At 43.6% G+C, this 20,347-nt stretch overlaps 1 protein-coding gene across 1 annotated transcript in view; it reads right to left on the reverse strand.

The window, feature by feature from the left end:
• The window catches only part of TDRD9 (tudor domain containing 9), a 110,572-nt gene that overhangs the window by 56,832 nt on the left and 33,393 nt on the right, over positions 1-20,347 (reverse strand). Inside the window, exons 8-10 of the mRNA XM_060097867.1 lie at positions 18,072-18,152; positions 14,375-14,539; positions 8,069-8,172 (exon numbers count right to left, since the gene is read on the reverse strand). Of these exons, the coding sequence (XP_059953850.1) occupies positions 8,069-8,172; positions 14,375-14,539; positions 18,072-18,152 (350 nt within the window). The remainder of the gene's footprint in view (positions 1-8,068; positions 8,173-14,374; positions 14,540-18,071; positions 18,153-20,347) is intronic.

Below are 20,347 nucleotides of genomic sequence, written 5' to 3' on the forward strand. Positions count from 1 at the left end.
TAAACAAAATTGATTAACCATTAGCCAGACTCATGAAGAAAAAAAAAAGAGAAGACTCAAATCAACAGAATTAGAAATGAAAAAGCAGAAGTAACAATGACACTGTAGAAATACGAAGGATCATGATGAGAGATGACTACAAGCACCTCTATGCCAACAAAATGGACAACCTGGAAGAAATGGACAAATTCTTAGAAAAGCACAAACTTCTGAGACTGAACCAGGAAGAAATAGAAAATATAAACAGACCAATCACAAGCACTGAAATTGAAACTGTGATTAAAAATCTTCCAACAAACAAAAGCACAGGACCAGATGGCTTCACAGGTGAATTCTATCAAACATTTAGAGAAGAGCTAACACCATCCTTCTCAAACTCTTCCAAAATATAGCAGAGGGAAAGTTTTGGAAAAGTAGCAGGATACAAAATTAATGCACAGAAATCTCTGGCATTCCGATACACTAATGATGAAAAATCTGAAAGTGAAATCAAGAAAACACTCCCATTTACCACTGCAACAAAAAGAATAAAATATCTAGGAATAAACCTACCTAAGGAGACAAAAGACCTGTATGCAGAAAATTATAAGACACTGATGAAAGAAATTAAAGATGATACAAATAGATGGAGAGATATACCATGTTCTTGGATTGGAAGAATCAACATTGTGAAAATGACTCTACTACCCAAGGCAATCTACAGATTCAATGCAATCCCTATCAAACTACCACTGGCATTTTTCACAGAACTAGAACAAAAAATTTCACAATTTGTATGGAAACACAAAAGACCCCGAATAGCCAAAGCAATCTTGAGAACGAAAAATGGAGCTGGAGGAATCAGGCTCCCTGACTTCAGACTATACTACAAAGCTACAGTAATCAAGACAGTATGGTACTGGCACAAAAACAGAAAGACAGATCAATGGAACAGGATAGAAAGTCCAGAGATAAACCCACACACATATGGTCACCTGGTCTTTGATAAAGGAGGCAAGAATGTACAGTGGAGAAAGGACAGCTTCTTCAATAAGTGGTGCTGGGAAAACTGGACAGGTACATGTAAAAGTATGAGATTAGATCACTCCCTAACACCATACACAAAAATAAGCTCAAAATGGATTAAAGACCTAAATGTAAGGCCAGAAACTATCAAACTCTTAGAGGAAAACATAGGCAGAACACTCTATGACATAAATCACAGCAAGATCCTTTTTGACCCACCTCCTAGAGAAATGGAAATAAAAACAAAAATAAACAAATGGGACCTAATGAAACTTCAAAGCTTTTGCACAGCAAAGGAAACCATAAACAAGACCAAAAGACAACCCTCAGAATGGGAGAAAATATTTGCAAATGAAGCAACTGACAAAGGATTAATCTCCAAAATTTATAAGCAGCTCATGCAGCTCAATAACAAAAAAAAAACAACCCAATCCAAAAATGGGCAGAAGACTTAAATAGGCATTTCTCCAAAGAAGATATACAGACTGCCAACAAACACATGAAAGAATGCTAAACATCATTAATCATTAGAGAAATGCAAATCAAAACTACAATGAGGTATCATCTCACACCAGTCAGAATGGCCATCATCAAAAAATCTAGAAACAATAAATGCTGGAGAGGGTGTGGAGAAAAGGGAACACTCTTGCACTGCTGGTGGGAATGTGAATTGGTACAGCCACTATGGAGAACAGTATGGAGGTTCCTTAAAAAACTACAAACAGAACTACCATACGACCCAGCAATCCCACTACTGGGCATATACCCTGAGAAAACCGTAATTCAAAAAGAGTCATGTACCAAAATGTTCATTGCAGTTCTATTTACAATAGCCCAGAGATGGAAACAACCTAGGTGTCCATCATCGTATGAATGGATAAAGAAGATGTGGCACATATATACAATGGAATATGACTCAGCCATAAAAAGAAACGAAACTGAGCTATTTGTAATGAGGTGGATAGACCTAGAGTCTGTCATACAGAGTGAAGTCAGTCAGAAAGAGAAAGACAAATACCGTATGCTGACACATATATATGGAATTTAAGGGAAAAATTGTCATGAAGAACCTAGGGTTAAGACAGGAATAAAGACACAGACCTACTAGAGAATGGACTTGAGGATATGGGGAGGGGGAAGGGTAAGCTGTGACAAAGTGAAAGAGCGGCATGGACATATATACACTACCAAACGTAAGGTAGATAGCTAGTGGGAAGCAGCTGCATAGCACAGGGAGATCAGCTCGGTGCTTTGTGACCGCCTGGAGGGGTGGGATAGGGAGGGTGGGAGGGAGACGCAAAAGGGAGGGGATATGGAAACATATGTATATGTATAACTGATTAAATTTGTTATAAAGCAAAAAAAAATTTAAAAAAAAGAGTCATGTACCAAAATGTTCATTGCAGCTCTATTTACAATAGCCCAGAGATGGAAACAACCTAGGTGTCCATCATCGGATGAATGGATAAAGAAGATGTGGCACATATATACAATGGAATATTATTCAGCCATAAAAAGAAACGAAATTGAGCTATTTGTAATGAGGTGGATAGACCTAGAGTCTGTCATACAGACTGAAGTAAGTCAGAAAGAGAAAGACAAATACCATATGCTAACACATATATATGGAATTTAAGAAAAAAAATGTCATGAAGAACCTAGGGGTAAGACAGGAATAAAGACACAGACCTACTAGAGAATGGACTTGAGGATATGGGGAGGGGGAAGGGTAAGCTGTGACAAAGCGAGAGAGAGGCATGGACATATATACACTACCAAACGTAAGGTAGATAGCTAGTGGGAAGCAGCTGCATAGCACAGGGAGATCAGCTCGGTGCTTTGTGACTGCCTGGAGGGGTGGATAGGGAGGGTGGGAGGGAAGGAGACGCAAGAGGGAAGAGATATGGGGACATATGTATATGTATAACTGATTCACTTTGTTATAAAGCAGAAACTAAAACACCATTGTAAAGCAATTATACTCCAATAAAGATGTAAAAAAAAGCACTAAAAATGTAATCAAGCAGGACCCTATGCGGCCTTCCCAGGACAGAAACCACCCCTCCCACACACCATGTCCTCCACCTGCCTCTTATTTGTAGAAAAACTTTAGCCTCCTAGGCCTTCTGAGAGTTCCAAAGAGCAAATTTAATCAGAGAAGTGAGAAAATGCAGAAACAAAGGAAAACAGTCAAGCAAGACAAAATAATAATAGTTTAGCCATTAAACAAAGTCAAGGACCTTTAGTTCCTCCTCAAGGGAAACAGGTACTATTCTGAGCCACATCCTTTGAGCTGTTTTGCAGATACTGAAACCCCCACCAGGTGGAAGAAGTTAACTGCATGGGTGACCACAAGCCTGTAGACCCCCGACCAGTTGGAACCAGAAGGCTGAGGATGTTGACTCCCTATTACCTCATCAACAACCAATCAGATGAGCATCCACGAGCTGATCAGGCACCCCACAACTCTCCCTCACCCTGTCTTTAAAAACCTGTCTTTAAAAGCCTTTAAAGGCTTTCAAGGAGTTTGGGCTTTTTGAGCATTAGCTGCCTGGACTCCTTGCTTGGCACCTGCAATAAACCCTGCACTTTTCTTCACCACAACCAGTGTCAGTGGATTGGCTTTACTGCACATGGGTGAGCAGACCCAAGTTTGGTTCAGTAACAAACATATAAAAGAAAAGCTAAGAAAAGAACAATATTAAATTTGAGTTGAAATATCATTTCATGTATGACAGTTAAAAAAATTACCAAAAAAACAAAAAATAGGCAGAAAGAGACATTTCCAAATAGACATTTTTCCAAAGAAGACATACAGATGGGCAACAGGCACATGAAAAAATGTTCAACATTGCTAATTATTAGAGAAATGCAAGTCAAAACTACAATGAGGTACCACCTCACACCGGTCAGAATGGCAATCATTAAAAAGTCTACAAATAACAAATGCTGGAGAGGGTGTGGAGAAAAGGGAACCCTCCTACACTGTTAATGGGAATGTAAGTTGATGCAGCCACTATAGAGAACAGTATGGAGGTTCCTTCAATAACTAAAAATAGAATTACCATATGATAGAGCAATCCCACTCCTGGGCATATATCTGAACAAAACTATAATTCAAAAAGATACATGAGGGGCTTCCCTGGTGGCACAGTGGTTGAGAGTCTGCCTGCCGATGCAGGGGACATGGGTTCATGCCCCAGTCCGGGAAGATCCCACGTGCCACGGAGAGGCTGGGCCCGTGAGCCATGGCCGCTGAGCCTGCGTGTCCGGAGCCTGTGCTCCGCAACGGGAGAGGCCACAGCACTGAGAGGCCCGCATAACGCAAAAAAAAAAAAAAGATACATGCATCCCTATGTTCATAGCAGACTATTCAAATAGCCAAGACATGGAAACAACCTAAATGTCCACTGACAGATGAATGGATAAAGAAGATGTGGTACATATATACAATGAGATATTACACCAGTGGAATATAACCTATAATGGGGAAGAATCTGAAAAAGACTATAAATAAATAAATAAATATATATATATATATATATATATATATATATATATATATATATATATATATATACACACACACACACACACGAATCACTTTGCTGTACACCTGGAACTAACACAACATTGTAAATCAACTATACTTCAATAAAATAAATAAATAATACATTTCCAGCTACAGCCACTGAAAAGACTTAGAAGCAATGACAGACACCCCCGTAGCAATGAGCACACTTAGAATCCAAATCCTATTTTCTAAAAACATTCCTCACTACAAGAATCAGTTCCTTGGAGAAATGATTCTTGGTCTAGTGCAGGGAAAGAACAAGATGAATGGCTTGGAACACCTTGTGCCAGAAAGCAAATAAATGCCCCAAAACTAAGGAAGTCATGTCAAGTAATACAGGAGCCAATTTACCAAAGGCTCCCACTGGCCAAATTTTGGACAATTGATTGTTAAAAAAATAAAACTGATTATAATTAACTTTGACACTTTAAATAAATAAAATCCGTAAGTCTCACAAGAATGAGAAGACAAACCACAGACCAAGAGGAAACATTTGCAAAACACATATATGATAAAAGACCTGTTATCCTAAATATATATATAATGCTCTTAGAACTCAACAATAAGAATATGAACAGTCCAAGTAAGAAATGGGCAAAAGCCCTGAAAAAACACATCACCAAATAAGACACACAGATGTCAAATAAACCTATGAAAAGATGCTCCACAACATATGTCATCAGGGAAATGCAAATTAAAACAAGATACCATTGCATACCTATTAGAGCTGTCAGAACACTGACAGCAGCAAATGCTGGTGAGGATGTGAAGCAACAGGAACTCTTGTTCATTGCTGGTGGGAATGCAAAACGGTGCAGCCACTTTGGAGCACAATTTCACAGTTTCTTATAAAACTAAACATACTCTTACCATATGATCTAACAAACGCACTCATTGGTATTTACTCAAATGAAATGAAAACTTACATCCACACAAAAACCTGCACTTGGATGTTTATAGTGGATTTATTCACAATTGCCAAAACTTGAAACCAAGATGTCCTTCAGTAGGTGAACAGGTAAACAGACTGTGGTGCATCCAGATGATGAAATATGACTCAGCACTAAAAAGCCCTGAAAAGACATGGAGGAACTTTAACTGCTTATTTCTAAGTGAAAGAAGCCAATCTGAAAGCTGCAATATGTACGATTCCAACTCTATGACATTCTGGAAAAGGCAAAACCATGGAGACAGTAAAAGGTCAGTGATTGCCAGAGGTTATGGAGGAGGAAGGGATGAACAAGTCAAGCACAGAGGATTTCTAGGAATCTTCAGGGTTAAGTGTGAACCCTGAACTATAGTCTCTGAGTGATAATGACGTGTCAATTGTAACCAATGTGCTACTCTGGCAGGAGACTTGATAGGCGGGGAGGCTGTGCATCTGCAGGAGAGGGGGTATACAGGAACTATTTGTACTTTCTGCTAAGTTTTGCCTTGAACCTAAAACTGCTCTAAAAAATAAAATCTATTTAAAAGGAAAAAAAAAATCCACGAGTCCACTGTGACATGAAAAGAGAGAGAGATAAGGAGAAAAGAGGCAGGGTAATAAAAGGAAAAGTCCTCTTTATAGAACAATCTCAGAGAATAATAAGGACAAGTGATAAAATCAGAACTTCACTAATGTACCAATGGCTCAGGCGAGAGCATCAGTGGATACTACTGGCTGAAAGGTTGCTGGGCAGCACCCAAGCCACCACCATTCAGACTCCCTGAGTCCACTGAGCCTCAAGCAAGATCAATGAAAAGACCGCCACACCTATTCACAGCAGTCAAACCACAGGACAAAGACAAGGAAGGATGCTGAAAGCTAACCAGGCAAAGGCAGATTTACCTACAAGGAACAGCTGAACCAAAAGGTAACCTCTCACCATAATAAGAGAAGCCAGAATATTATGGGAAAATATCATAAAATATTGAAAGACAATTAAAAATGAGTGCATTTAATATATGTAAATTATACCTCAATAAAGTTACTTAATTAGAAAAAGTAAAAAAAGGAAAGTCTAAAATGAAACAATGATGAATAAAATGATATATATCTGAGCAAAGCTAAACACACTGATCATATTAAAAAAAACAAAAAAACTGTGGGAGCTTGAAAACAGAGCTGCACGTAACTTGGATTTTCCAACTCACGTGTCAAGCACTACCCAAGCCCCCGACACGTGGAGGTCCTGGCACAGCCCAGACGCCGGCACTGGAGAGACGGGGGAGGCAGAATCCGAACACACAGAAGTGAAATGTCTGGCAGGAAAACTATTCTGAAGGCACAGAATACAGCCACCTCACTGTAAGGTACTGTTCACCAGGAGTGTAAGACAATGAATACCTTGACACTTTCTGTATGTTTATGTTACACAACTAACAACTGAAAGAAGAGAAATACCATGTCTGTGTGTGTCTAGGGCCTGTAAGAGAACAGCTTTCCCAGCAACCCAGTGCTGGTTACTATGAGGAGGTGGAATCTATATTCTGTTTGTTGTCCCAATATATAAATGGTATTTATGAGCTGTAGCAAAATGAGCACAGTAAAAAGTCTTAATATGGTATAATATTTAGAAAATTAAAGACTCTAACTACCACTTGTAACCTAAAATTGTCCTTAAGGGAAAATAAATATGTTCTAGGTTTCAAAGAGCCAGCTAAATGAAAAAACGTCTGGATTATAATGGGAGACTGCTTAGAATCGGGAATATATCTTTACAGTAAATGGAAACAAAGGCAAAGAAAGGCTTTCAACGGTTTCTCCTAATGTGGTCCTTTAAGTTTTACCTTAGGACTGTGAGTGACTTGACTGACATGACTTCCTTTTTTTTTTTTTTTAATTAGCTTTTGGTTTTATCTTTCTACTTTTTAATTTATTTATTTATTTATTTTTGCCTGTGTTGGGTCTTCGTTGCTGCGCGTGGGCTTTCTCTAGTTGCAGTGAGCGGGGGCTACTTTTCGTTGCGGTGCGCAGGCTTCTCAGTGCGGTGGCTTCTCTTGCTGCGGAGCATGGGCTCTAGGCACCCGGACTTCAGTAGTTGTGGCACATGGGCTCAGTAGTTGTGGCTTGCAGGCTTTAGAGCACAGGCTCAGTAGTTGTGGCACACAGCCTTAGTTGCTCCACGCCATGTGAGATCTTCCTGGACCAGGGCTCGAACCCATGTCTCCTGCATTGGCAGGCGGATTCCCAACCACCACACCACCAGGGAAGCCCTGACATGACTTCTGCGAGTCTGGAAAAACTATTCTATCTTCAGGCTGCAGTTTCTAGCTTTAAACACAGTCAGTCCTATACTGTTCTTAGCATGATTTTAACTACTTTAAAATAGAAGTTTCCAGTAAAAAAATTTGCAAGGTACTAACATTATTTTAAAATATATACAGTGACTACTGAAACAGTATCTACAGTTACTATTATAAAAACAGTAAAAAGCTTCAAAACGAATAAAGATTTCTTAATTCTCAGATACATTCAAGTACACTGCCAAGTGGAGCATCTCTTACCCACTCTCCTTCATGTCCAAGCCATCAAACATCTGAATGAGGGAGACAGCGACTTCATAGATGTCCTTGGTTATCACGGGCTCCTCCAAGAGGTGAGGAGAAAGCTAGAAAGAGGAAGAGGAGAAGCCGAAACAGGATCACCAAGGAAACTCTGGGGTCGGATGGGTGACCCGCGAGTTTACCACCATAACAAATACCCCGAATAAACATGGCATCGTTTGCAGCCAGTATCTGGTGCCTGCTCAGCATCAAGCCCTTCTCAAGGCCCCGACATCCACGGCACACATGTGGCGGGAGCAACGGAGGAGTCAGGGTCCACACGTACAGAAGTGAGACCTCTGGTGGGAAGTCTATTCCGGGGACCACGGAAAAGTTGCTCCCAATGCCGGTGGAGCCAGGAAGAGCTTCTGGTTAGAGCCAGAGCTCATGCCCTCGACCTCAGAGAGCCTGAGGACTGCAACAGCATCAGGTGGAAAGTAGCCCTAAAAATCACAAGTACCAGGAAAAGGCAACAGCCCATCTGTATCTGCCAATTTACAGTAATAGTATAACCATGTCATATTATAGCTACCAAGCTTTATGAGGGGGTTCCTAGACTACTTTTAATTGTGTATTCAAACAAAGCCACATGGAGCCCAGTTCCTTTAAACTGGCCCTTCAGGTGCTTCTCTGGAACACTGGGGTTCAGCCACATCCACAGACTCCCTGGTGAGGTCAGAATGACCAGTCTGAGCTGCGAGTGTTCACAGGCCCAAGGCCATCACTGCGTATCTCTCCAGAATATCCAGCATTAGGCTATGTCGTTGTTGCCATAAAATCTACTTTATAGCCATACTGAGTTTTTTCACCAAGAATAAGACAGCTTTTTTGTTTATTTAATAATTTTACTTATCAAGTACTGTATGAAAAACACAACATTTGATTTTGTGAAGAACAGATTAGAAGACTTCAGGAAAAACTCCTTTTCCAATTTTTACTTAAATTAAGTCAGCCAGTATTCAAATAATCCATGTTTCATTAAAATTAAAATTCTACTAATATAAGTATGACAAATTGACTCTTATTCAATCTTGACGTTCAACCTTTAAATAATTTTCTACTTTACCCAAACAATAACCAGTATTTACCATAACACAACCAGACAAAAAAGAAATAGAAGAAAAGGTATACTTTTCACAAACTCCAACAGGAGATCCAAACCCATCTAGAATTGTTTTCCTACAAACAATCTGTAGGAAAAGCATGACATCAGTTCACAAGTGATTTCACTGAGTTCTAGAATCCAAGCCTAGAGAATATTTTTTGAACTCCCTGCTAAGATACCAAACATAGCCCTGCTTTCTCCAAGCCAGCCTTGACACAGGTGACAAAGGACATACACTAGCCACAGCCCACCCATCCACTTGTTGAACCCATCCCCTGCTGTTTGCAGAGAGGAAACCAGGAGGAGGCACGACAGACAAGCCTCCACATTCCCGGAGAGCACGGTGTGGGCAGGCAGTGGAGTGAAGTGCACTGCAGAGGGCGTGCTCAGGCAGGAGCAGGACTGTGCAGGGAAGCGCTGCTATGCTGCTATTCACACAGGCGGGGCCAGGGTGGCTCCAGTCAGCCCACCCACCGGAGCCCAGTGTTCAGCGACCATGACGTTTCTGTTCCAAGCTGAGGCCCTGGAGCCCTGCCTGTCTGCCTCCATCCCAGTCGGCCTCGCCCAGGCCAACCAGCCTGTCCGGGAAGCAACCCATCCCACAGCATCCTCCCAAATCCTCTTCAAATGGATTACAGCAAAACCAAGCAGAATTATAGAACAGTGATGCTCTAGGGTGGTGGAGCGTGCTCCAAAAAGAACCCACGAGGAGGCCTGGGGAGTGGGCCATGCTCTGCTGCTGGACCAGGCTGCAGATCACGGGTGGCCACAATTTATCCCAGTGCACGATTACATTTTATGTCCTTTCCTATGGGCCGGTTTTGTGAGGGTTTTTTTTGGCAATTAAAAAAAAAGTTGAAAATGAAGCATGAAAAGGGCTCTTCAAAGGACACTGAAGGTAACAGCCAGAGTTGGTAACAGAAAGACCAGGAGGGCATCATGGGACCCAAGGGAAGGGTGAGTTTCAAGAAAATCAAAGTGGCCAACAGTGTCAAATATTAGAGACAGCTCAGGGGGTGTAGGGCCGACTGCTCTGGACTTCACGAGGCGGTTACTAGTGACACTGGGGGGTGCAGTCTTGGCTGAGAGGCGGCAGTGAGTGGGGGGAGGGTAGAGAAGTGGGCACTGGGAGTTCAAAGTCTAGCAAAAGCTATGAGAAACAGCGCACCTAACGTGGGTGTCTTTTAAGATGAAAGAGACTCAGTGCTGTTTAACTGTGGACAAGATGCTAGGAAAGACACGGAGAGGAGGGCAGTGAAACAGACGAGGTCCCTAAGAGGTGGGAAGGGATGAGACAACCACAGGGTGGAGAGGCCGCTGCTCTGGAGGAGGAGGACCTTCTCCCTCGCAACACGAGACAGCGTGCTGAGTAACCACATGACGGCACGACTAATCACAGTAATAAAACTGTGATTTTAACAAAGGCCCTCTGACTCCAAAAATTATAATAGAATCTACATAAAGCACCTTTTCTGTAAGGCTTAAAATTAATACAGAGTTAAATCTTGAGTATCGGTTCATTGAAACCCTAAGTGACACCGATCAGGACATACGGTAAACAGCGCTGGGGCCAGGTGTCCTCTAGCAGGTGAACACGATGCACCCATCTGCTGCCAGGGCACACACGGGCTCAGGGCACGTGCCCAGGCCAGACCCCACTCCTCAGCACATCCACAAGGAATCAAACACAAAATACACATCAACAGAAGTCAATCAGACATTGGCCAGGTGAAAAGACTAGTAAAGCATTATTACTCTCATATTCCAAAATGGGTCAGACAAGGCACAATGGTTAAATGTTATAAATATGGGCCCTCTCCCGTGACAGACAATAAACAAACAAACTAACCTAATATATATATACATATATATGGAAAAAGAAAAGGAGGGCAGAGTAGCATTACAAGGGAGAAGCCTGGTAAACACCACCGGGGCCAGGAGACCAAGGCCATGTCACCAGCGATGAGCCGTGCTGCTGGTCATGATGTGATGGAACAACACTTCACCCCGGTGGTCCTCCTCCCCCAAACTCATAGCCCCGGTCTAATCATGAGAAAAACACCAGAAAAATTCCAGTAGTGGGGCATCCTACAAAATACCTGGCCGGTTCTCCTAAAAATCGTCAAGGTCATCAAAAATAAGAGAAGTCTGAGAAACTGTCACAGCCCAGGGGAACCTAAGGAGACATGACAGCTAAACACAATGTGGGATCCTAGAGCAGAAAAAGAACATTAGGGAAAACCAGTGAAATCCAAACAAACTCAAGTTCAGCTAATAGTAATGTACCAGTGTTAGTTTCTTAGTTCTGACAGGTTTGGGTTTTTTTTGAAGTGCTACAAAGTAAATGTTAACTGTAGACTCTAGGTGATGGACACATGGGTGTTCACTACAAAATTTCTTTCAACTTTTCTGTTTTGAAATACTGTCATTTTAAAAGCTGGGAGAGGACCTCCCTGGTGGCGCAGTGGTTAAGAACCCGCCTGCCAATGCAGGGGACACGGGTTTGAGCACTGGTCTGGGAAGATCCCACATGCCACAGGGCAACTAAGCCCGTGCGCCACAACTACTGAACCTGCGCTCTAGAGCCCACGAGCCACAACTACTGAGCCTGTGTGCCACAACTACCGAAGCCCACGCGCCTAGAGCCCGTGCTCTGCAACAAGAGAAGCCCGCGCACCACAACGGAGAGTAGCCCCGCTTGCCGCAGCTAAAGCCCACGTGCAGCAACAAAGACCCAATGTAGCCAAAAATAAATAAACTAATTAATTAATTTTTTTAAAAAAATTAAAAGCTGGGAGAAAAAAAAAGAAGTGCTACATTCTAATGGCCATCACTGGCCTCCCTCTGACATAATTAGATTTGACAAAATACATCTTCTAATGAGGTGAACCCTAGTCAGCCAACTCATTGTAGTAGAGACTGTTTACTTTAACATTACAGATTTCTTTTTTTTTTTGGCCGAGCTGTGCGGCACGCGGGATCTTAGTTCCCCAACCAGGGATCAAACCCATGTCCCCTACATTGAGAGCCCAGAGTCTTAACCACTGGACCGCCAGGGAAGTCCCTACAGATGTTTTTAATAAAAGTCAAACTCTTATACAGAGCAATGCGGCAACGTCCATCAAAATTCCAAATGCACACATCCTCTGACCCACTTCCAGGAAGGCACAACCTACACAGGGGTACTCGAAAGAGGTGTTTTACTCCCATCCCAGGGATGTCCAGAAACATTTTTGGTTGTCACAGGGGGGTGGGGATGGGAAGGAGCCCTACTTGCATCTGGTGGGTCAAGGCCAGCAGAGCTATTAAATATCAAGCATCCTACAATGCATAGGACAGCCCCTGCCATACAGAATTACCTGGCCCAAAATATCAACTATGCTGAGGCTAAGAAACCCTGGCCTACGAGATATACCTTCACATGCACATAGCACTGGGTTTTTTTGTTTGTTTGTTTTTAAATTAATTTATTTATTTACTTATTTTTGGCTGTGTTGGGTCTTTGTTTCTGTGCAAGGGCTTTCTCTAGTTGTGGCAAGTGGGGGCCACTCTTCATCGCAGTGCGCGGGCCTCTCACTGTCGTGGCCTCTCTTGTTGCAGAGCACAGGCTCCAGATGCGCAGGCTCAGTAGTTGTGGCTCACGGGCCCAGTCGCTCTGCAGCATGTGGGATCTTCCCAGACCAGGGCTCGAACCTGTGTCCCCTGCATTAGCAGGCAGACTCCCAACCACTGCGCCACCAGGGAAGCCCTAGCACTGTTTTTAATAAGAAAAGATAAGAAACACTGGAGATTAGTTAAATAAAGAATAATCTTTACTACATGCACCCCAACGTTCATAGCAGCACTATTCACAATAGCCAAGGCATAGAAGCAACCTAAATGTCCATCGACAGATGAATGGATAAAGATACGGTACATATATACAATGGAATAATACTCAGCCATAGAAAAGAATGAAATAATGCCATTTGCAGCAACATGGATGAACCTAGAGATTATCATACTAAGTGAAGTAAGTCAGACAGAGAAAGACAAATACCATATTATATCTCTTACATGTGGAATCTAAAATATGATACAAATGAACTTATTTGCAAAAAGACTCAGAGACATAGAAAACAAACTTCTGGTTACCAAAGGGGAAAAGGGGTGGGGGAGAGATAAATTAGGAGTTTGGGATTAGCAGATACCAACGACTACATATAAAATACATAAACAGTTAAGGTCCTACTGTATAGCACAGGGAACTATATTCAATACCCTGTAATAAACCATAATGGAAAAGAATATGAAAAAGAATATATACACACACACAATATATATAACCAAATCACTTTGCTGTACACCAGAAACTAACACAACATTGTAAATCAACCATACTTCAATTTAAAAAAGAGAATAATCTTTATATTTATATTCACATAAAAGAATGTTATGTAGCTCTAAAAAGGGAATGAAGAAACTATATGACATGTAAAAAATGTGAAAAGGTAAGTGAAAAAAAAAAAACAAGATGCACATAGAATGCTATCACTCTGTAAAAAGGAGAAACAATACATCCATATTTGCTTGGAAATATGGAAAGATCCAGAGAAATTAATGACAATAATTTAGTGGAGGAACTGGGCAGACAAAGGACAGGAGCAGGAAGGAGATATTTTATACCTGCATACACTCTTCCATCTTCAAATCCTATAAATGTATTAGCCACGTGAAAACAACTGTAAATCAACTGCAACTTTTCATAAGAATATATTATCACACACTGTTCCCACAATGCAATCTTCCTTCAGTTTAGAGCAATACAACTTACATTAGAAAATTTAATTTAACAGAAATAAAATTACCTTCTACCCTCAGCTGAATCTATAATTCTGTAGCTGACCAAAAGCTGACATTTTATTCTTCAACATCAATAAAGTATAAAACCAGTTTGAATAATTTTCACCGGGATATACAATGTGAGTGCTCATGATGCTCACAGTTTATGACAACAAACCCCGGAGCTTCCTTCCTCTTATTCTTCTCCAGTCCCATCCCACACCATCTCTCTGCTCCAATTTTAAGCTCCAAAAGAGCCTTGCAATCGTAGCTAATAAATGCAGGTTTGATCAAATACAAAAGTACATTCACTGTAAAAGAAACAATGCATTCCAACATACCCTGCTATGATGAATGTGCTCCAAATCATTAAGATAATACTCCTCAACTGCATAGGGCTTTCCTTCCACTTCAAAAATATAAGCAGGGTTCATCTTGTTCTGAACAGGAACAGCAAAGTAATCTGCAAACTCTTTACAGCTGATGGTGGCTGACATCAGAACTACCTACAGAGCAAGAGAAACCATTAAAACAGACAAAATGATGATGATAATAATAACTGAAATGAAATACTTTTACAATTCCAGGCTTGTCTTCTGTTTTAATAATTTTCAAAACTTTAACTGAATACTTCGATTTGATCTCCAGTGTAATTCAAATTATTGCAGTTTAAAGAATGCTCAGAGATGCCAACTTTTAAATTTCTCTTCAATTGCTTTATCAAGTGAGAAACTACATTTCTCCAATAAAGCTAAATTACAACCATTAACCTAAAAGGACACTTTGCATCAGAAGGCTAACTTAAGGGCTTCCCTGGTGGTGCAGGGGTTAAGAATCTGCCTGCCAATGCAGGGGACACGGGTTCGAGCCCTGGTCCGGGAAGATCCCACATGTCGTGGAGCAACTAAGCCCATGTGCCACAACTACTGAGCCTGCGCTCTAGAGCCCGCGAGCCACAGCTACTGAGCCCACATGCCACAACTACTGAAGCCTGCACGCCTAGAGCCCATGCTCCACAGCAAGAGAAGCCACTGCAATGAGAAGCCCGTGCACCGCAACAAAGAGTAGCCCCCGCTTGGCACAACTAGAGAAAGCCCACATGCAGCAACGAAGATCCAACGCAACCAAAAATAAAATAAATAAAATAATTTATCAAAAAAAAACAAACAAGCTACAGCTAAAAAAAAAAAAAAGCTAACTTAAGACAGAATAAGCTACTAGATGATATGCTCCAGAAAAATAAGGGGGTAACAAGCACCAAAGAGAGGGCTTCCCTGGTGGTGCAGTGGTTAAGAATCCGCTTGCCAATGCAGGGGACACAGGTTCGAGCCCTGGTCCGGGAAGATCCCACATGCCGCAGAGCAACGAATCCCATGTGCCACAACAGAGCCTGCGCCCTGGAGCCCGCAAGCCACAACTACTGAGCCCACGTGCCACAACTACTGAAGCCCACACGCCTAGAGCCTGTGCTCTGCAACAAGAGAAGCCACTGCGATGAGTAGCCGGCACACCGCAACAAAGAGTAGCCCCCGCACGCTGCAACTAGAAAAAGCCCAGGCGCAGCAACAAAGACCCAACACAGACAAAAATAAATAAATAAATAAATAAATAATTTTTTTAAATAAAAAAGCACGAAAGAGGAAGAAGACAAGGGGCCCATAAAACCTTGACTCTAAGCCGAGAAACTGGAGAAGCCCCAGGACGGCCGCTGTGCAGCAGCCCAGGGGAACCAGTCCAGACCAAGTGGGACAGCAGGGGCTCAGGGACTCACTACAGGTTTCCGTTTTGCCAAACAGCAAATATGGGAGAACATCCTTCAGAAACTCAGCCGTGAATGCCAGAGGCAACATCCACGGCCCGTCAGCTGTGCCCTGGCGACGGTGGCAGCACTGCAAAGGGTCTGCGCCCCCCACCCGTCCCCAAAACGCCAAGCAGGAGGTGAGCACAGCTACCTGCTGACCACTGACTACCTACGACACTTCTGAAGTGTAAACCTTAGCAGAAAAGTAAACACTTTACACAGGTGTTATTAATACACGTCCTGGGTAAACAGAATGTCTGTATTTTCCCAGCTTATGTTAGATACCAAAGGTCAAAGTCCTGCTGACCAGAACTCACTGAGACAAGATGCTTGTGGTTAGAAGGCAGGCTCTGAGAAACCACTTGGGGTGTAAGAGTGGCCCCCAAGGGGCACACCCATCGCAGCAGATGCTCTCTACACCGCCTTCCAAGGCACAGTGAGGCCAGGCAACTGCAGGGCTTTTGTTCTCCTGCGGCAGCAGGCGACCAGAAGGTCCAACCTGGACTCTGCTCGAAGCCACAAGGTTCCGTGCGCCACCAACTTCCCTGTCGTGCGCCCTCCCCCAAGCAGCTCTCAGCCTCTCCTCCAGAGAGACCATTCAACAGCCTGCCCAAGACACCTGCTTGTCCAGGGTGGCCAGGGCTGAGTCTGGTCAGCCAGCGGGGACAGCAGGGTAGCCAGGGACCTCTAACGGTTTGAGTGGGGAGTGGAAGGGGGGACTGGAAGGCCCATCTGCCCGTGCTCCTGCATCTAAGTCTCTGACAGCCACTCTCTTTCTAAAAAGTAATAAAAAAGGAATTTTGGGGCTTCCCTTGTGGCGCAGTGGTTAAGAATCCGCCTGCCAATGCAGGGGACACAGGTTCGAGCCCTGGTCCAGGAAGATCCCACATGCCATGAAACAATTAAACCCATGCGCCACAACTACTGAGCCTGCACTCTAGAGCCTGCAAGCCACAACTACTGAGCCCGTGAGCCACAACTACTGAAGCTCATGCACCTAGATCCCGTGTTCCACAACAAGAGAAGCCACAGCAATGAGAAGCCCGCACACCACAACGAAGGACAGCCCCCACTCACCACAACTAGAGAAAGCCCGCGTGCAGCAACGAAGACCCAACGCAGCCAAAAATAAATAAATTTACTAAAAAAAAAAAAAAAAAAAGGTCCAGATTCTGGGGACTTCCTTGGCAGTCCAGTGGTTAAGACTCCACGTTTCCTATGCAGGGGGCATGCGTTCAATCCCTGGTCAGGGAACTGAGATCCCACATGCCCCACAGCACAGCCAAAAAAAAAAAAAAAAAAGAAAAAGAAAGGTCTGGACTTGTTGAACAACCTTCAATGTCTTTAAGATTCAGAATCTTTAAGATTCTGAATCTTTAAGATTCAGAAAAAGGAATGAAATAGCCAAATTCTCTCCTTCCTTTTATAGTCATCTCAAGCAATAAGACAATTTATTGCAAATTCCGGGTTCCATTTAGTCAGCACCCCCCAGGTGAGGCTGTGAGCCTCCTAAGGTTGATGCCCCACCTTGGGGCAGGGTGGGAACGTCTCCCTGAACGGACAGAGGGATGAAACACTTGAAGACAAAATCTGTTGTGATTTAGAGGCATCTGCTTTCCAATAACAGCAAGTCCTTCCACAGTTCCTTCATATAATGAATGACATGCACCCAATCACTGCTGCTTCTGAAAGACTCCTACTTAGCATGGCTGTGTTGCCCTATGTCTAAACTGCATAATAATTATAAACCTTTTGCTATTTTGACCTAGTTCACTGCTTTGTCCTTTTTGTTCCAATAGAATGTAAGCAATGTTTACCACTGCCACGGACTTTCAGTTAGCTCCTAACTCAAGTCTCCTATAATAACAGTGCATATAACTATTCTCAAACTTCCATGTGACTCAGTGCTACCTTTAAAAGATATAGTCATATACCTTCAGATTATGGTACCTATTCAACCAAAAGCAGTGCTCTAATACCCAGCATTTCATTAGAGTCAACTATTATCAGATCATTTTCTGCAGCCTGTAGAATATTCTACAATTTAATGCAACATAATAACCAAAAAGTACTCCATGGTCTGATCATAGGAGAACGCCCTTTAGCCAGCTTCCTAGCAAGATCTGGAGGACTACACAAGACGATGAACAACTAGTTTCTATTAAAATAAAGAGGAACAAAACTAGATAATAAATCTTAACCCTAAACGTTTCAGTTACTCATGAAATGAACTTTACCTTCACAAAACGTGAATTTGTTCTTAGAAGTTTGCGGACGACCAACAACAGGAAATCCATTTCTTCAGTTCGCTCGTGTACCTGCAAAATAGAAAGGGTCACCCCCAACGTGGGAAGGCACATGTCACCGCTGAGTGACCGGAGGGAAAGGGGTTCAACGGTGCGCCTAGGGGCCTGGGGACTAAGTCTCTGCGCTAAACGCTGCTCCTCAGGAGACGATCACTCCTGGTTAAGAGGAAGCAAAGAACGGCGGCCCACAAACCAGAGAGCACACGAGGGGCGTGTGTGTCACTGTCCGCCAGCCCCCGTGCTTCTCTGCAGGGCCGCACGGGGATCTGGACAGAGGAATGTTTAGCGCTCTCGGCCCTGCCCACTGTGACAACACAAAGCACCCCACCACCGAGAAGCAGCAGACCAGCCTCCCTCTGCCGCTCCCGGCCCACGGCACCCCTCTGCACGGGCGTATTTACACTACTACTTCAGCAAGGGAGTGCAGGGCGGTGGCTATGCCTGGGCAGCAGTGCCCCCTGCCTGGCAGGCTGGAGCTCACAGGGTGGGCTCCGGAAGAGCTGGTTCAGGCAGGAACAGGTAGCGCAGGGCTGGGTGAGGAGCTGAGGGCAACAGGAAGCCCCGAAGTAGCACCCGGGGAAATGGGGCTGCGGGGTCCCCCGGGGGCCTGCTGCTCAGACAGCGCCCTCCAGGCCGAGTCCCCGAGGGCCTGCCCCAAACCAGCCAACACCCAGGGCTAAGTCACGTGTGGCCGTTTCTCTACACTCAGTCAGGCTCCCCAAGGCACAAGGGGACAGCAGATTCTACTCTGGGACATTCCTCTGCCCAGGTGGAGAGATTAGCTACTGAGTCTGAAAGAGGGCGCTCCCTTCTCCTCCAGGCAAAAGGCTCCATTGTTTATTCTCTAGCCGGCTCCTTCCCGGCCGCACTTCCCACTGAAGCAGGTATGGACAAAAGTAGTACAGAGAAAAGAAAAAAAAACACAGCAGCTGAAAAGCACTTAACATTCCTGCCTAACGGCTGGAAACCCTAACAGACACCTTATTAATCTAACTCTCATTTCGTTCTCTCACCAAACCCCAGAGCACTTCCTCAACACAAACATCCTGCCTCGCGTACTTAACAAAGAAAAATAAAGGCTGTGCTCAGGCAAGAGCCCCAAAGAGACCTCTCCTTAGCGCTGAGACGCCCCTGGCCTCCACACCACCACTACAGCCTCCAGAGCTCTGACTTCACACAAGCCGGCTTCTCCCAGTTGCTGGAGGCCGGGCGGCCTCCCCCTCCTGCCCTGAGGACCCCACTCACCCCTATATCCCAGGAGGCCCACAGTCCTCTCCCGGCCCCAGGCCCTTCTCCGTTGCCCATAATTACACATATCTCAGTAGGTAAGTGTCTCCCCAGCAGAGTGGCTGAGAGCAGAAACTACAACTCCTGCATCTTTATAACCTCAGCACCTAATGAGGCAGGTACTCAAAAAATGTTTACTGAACGAATGATTCACCTGAAGCTAGTTTATTCTTTTTCAAGAGCTAAGAAGTTAAGGACATGATCATTCCATTTTCAACTGCCTGGCCACCTTCAACTTCTTAGATTTCTTTTGGAATTCAAATCATCCTGCACAATAGGAACAATATTCTTTGTAAAACTGAAACTTCAGGTCTATCCAACCCACTAATTCTTTAAGCAAACAGTTATTAGAACACCTACGAGGAGCTGGGGACACGGTGGTAGAGTAGGAAGCTGCTCGTGTAACCAAGTGACGAGACACTCCCCTGCAGGACAAGCTCGTGCACAGTGTAGCTGACTTGTGTTCAGCTACCATCACACAGCTTCAGGAAAGAATGCACCCAGTAACGCAGTGTGCATGGGCATGTCCACGTCACTCAGGCGTGTGTGTGCAAAGATACCCCCTAACACTGTCAGAAAGTTGCTGCATCTACAGAAATAAATGGAGGCATGAGAAGCAGAGCTCTGGAGTGAACCACCCCACACCACCACGCTATCTGGAGGCCTCAGTAAAAGGCTCAACAACAAACAGTAACTACTGTGGACTGTATAATACCACCTTTGGGCATACTGCCTAAGTCTGAATTTCATCACTACCAAAAGACACTCAAAACTGCCAAAAGTCATAAAGAAAAATTATGACCCATACTGTACATCACACTGTATTGCAAAGAATAACAACGTATTTTCCACCTTTTACTCTCCCAAACAACCAACAGTAATTTAAAACCAAGTAAATGTACACAAGCTAGTAAATGCAC

Source organism: Mesoplodon densirostris, chromosome 4 (assembly GCF_025265405.1).
Source record: "Mesoplodon densirostris isolate mMesDen1 chromosome 4, mMesDen1 primary haplotype, whole genome shotgun sequence".
Classification (NCBI taxonomy): Eukaryota; Metazoa; Chordata; class Mammalia; order Artiodactyla; family Ziphiidae; genus Mesoplodon; species Mesoplodon densirostris.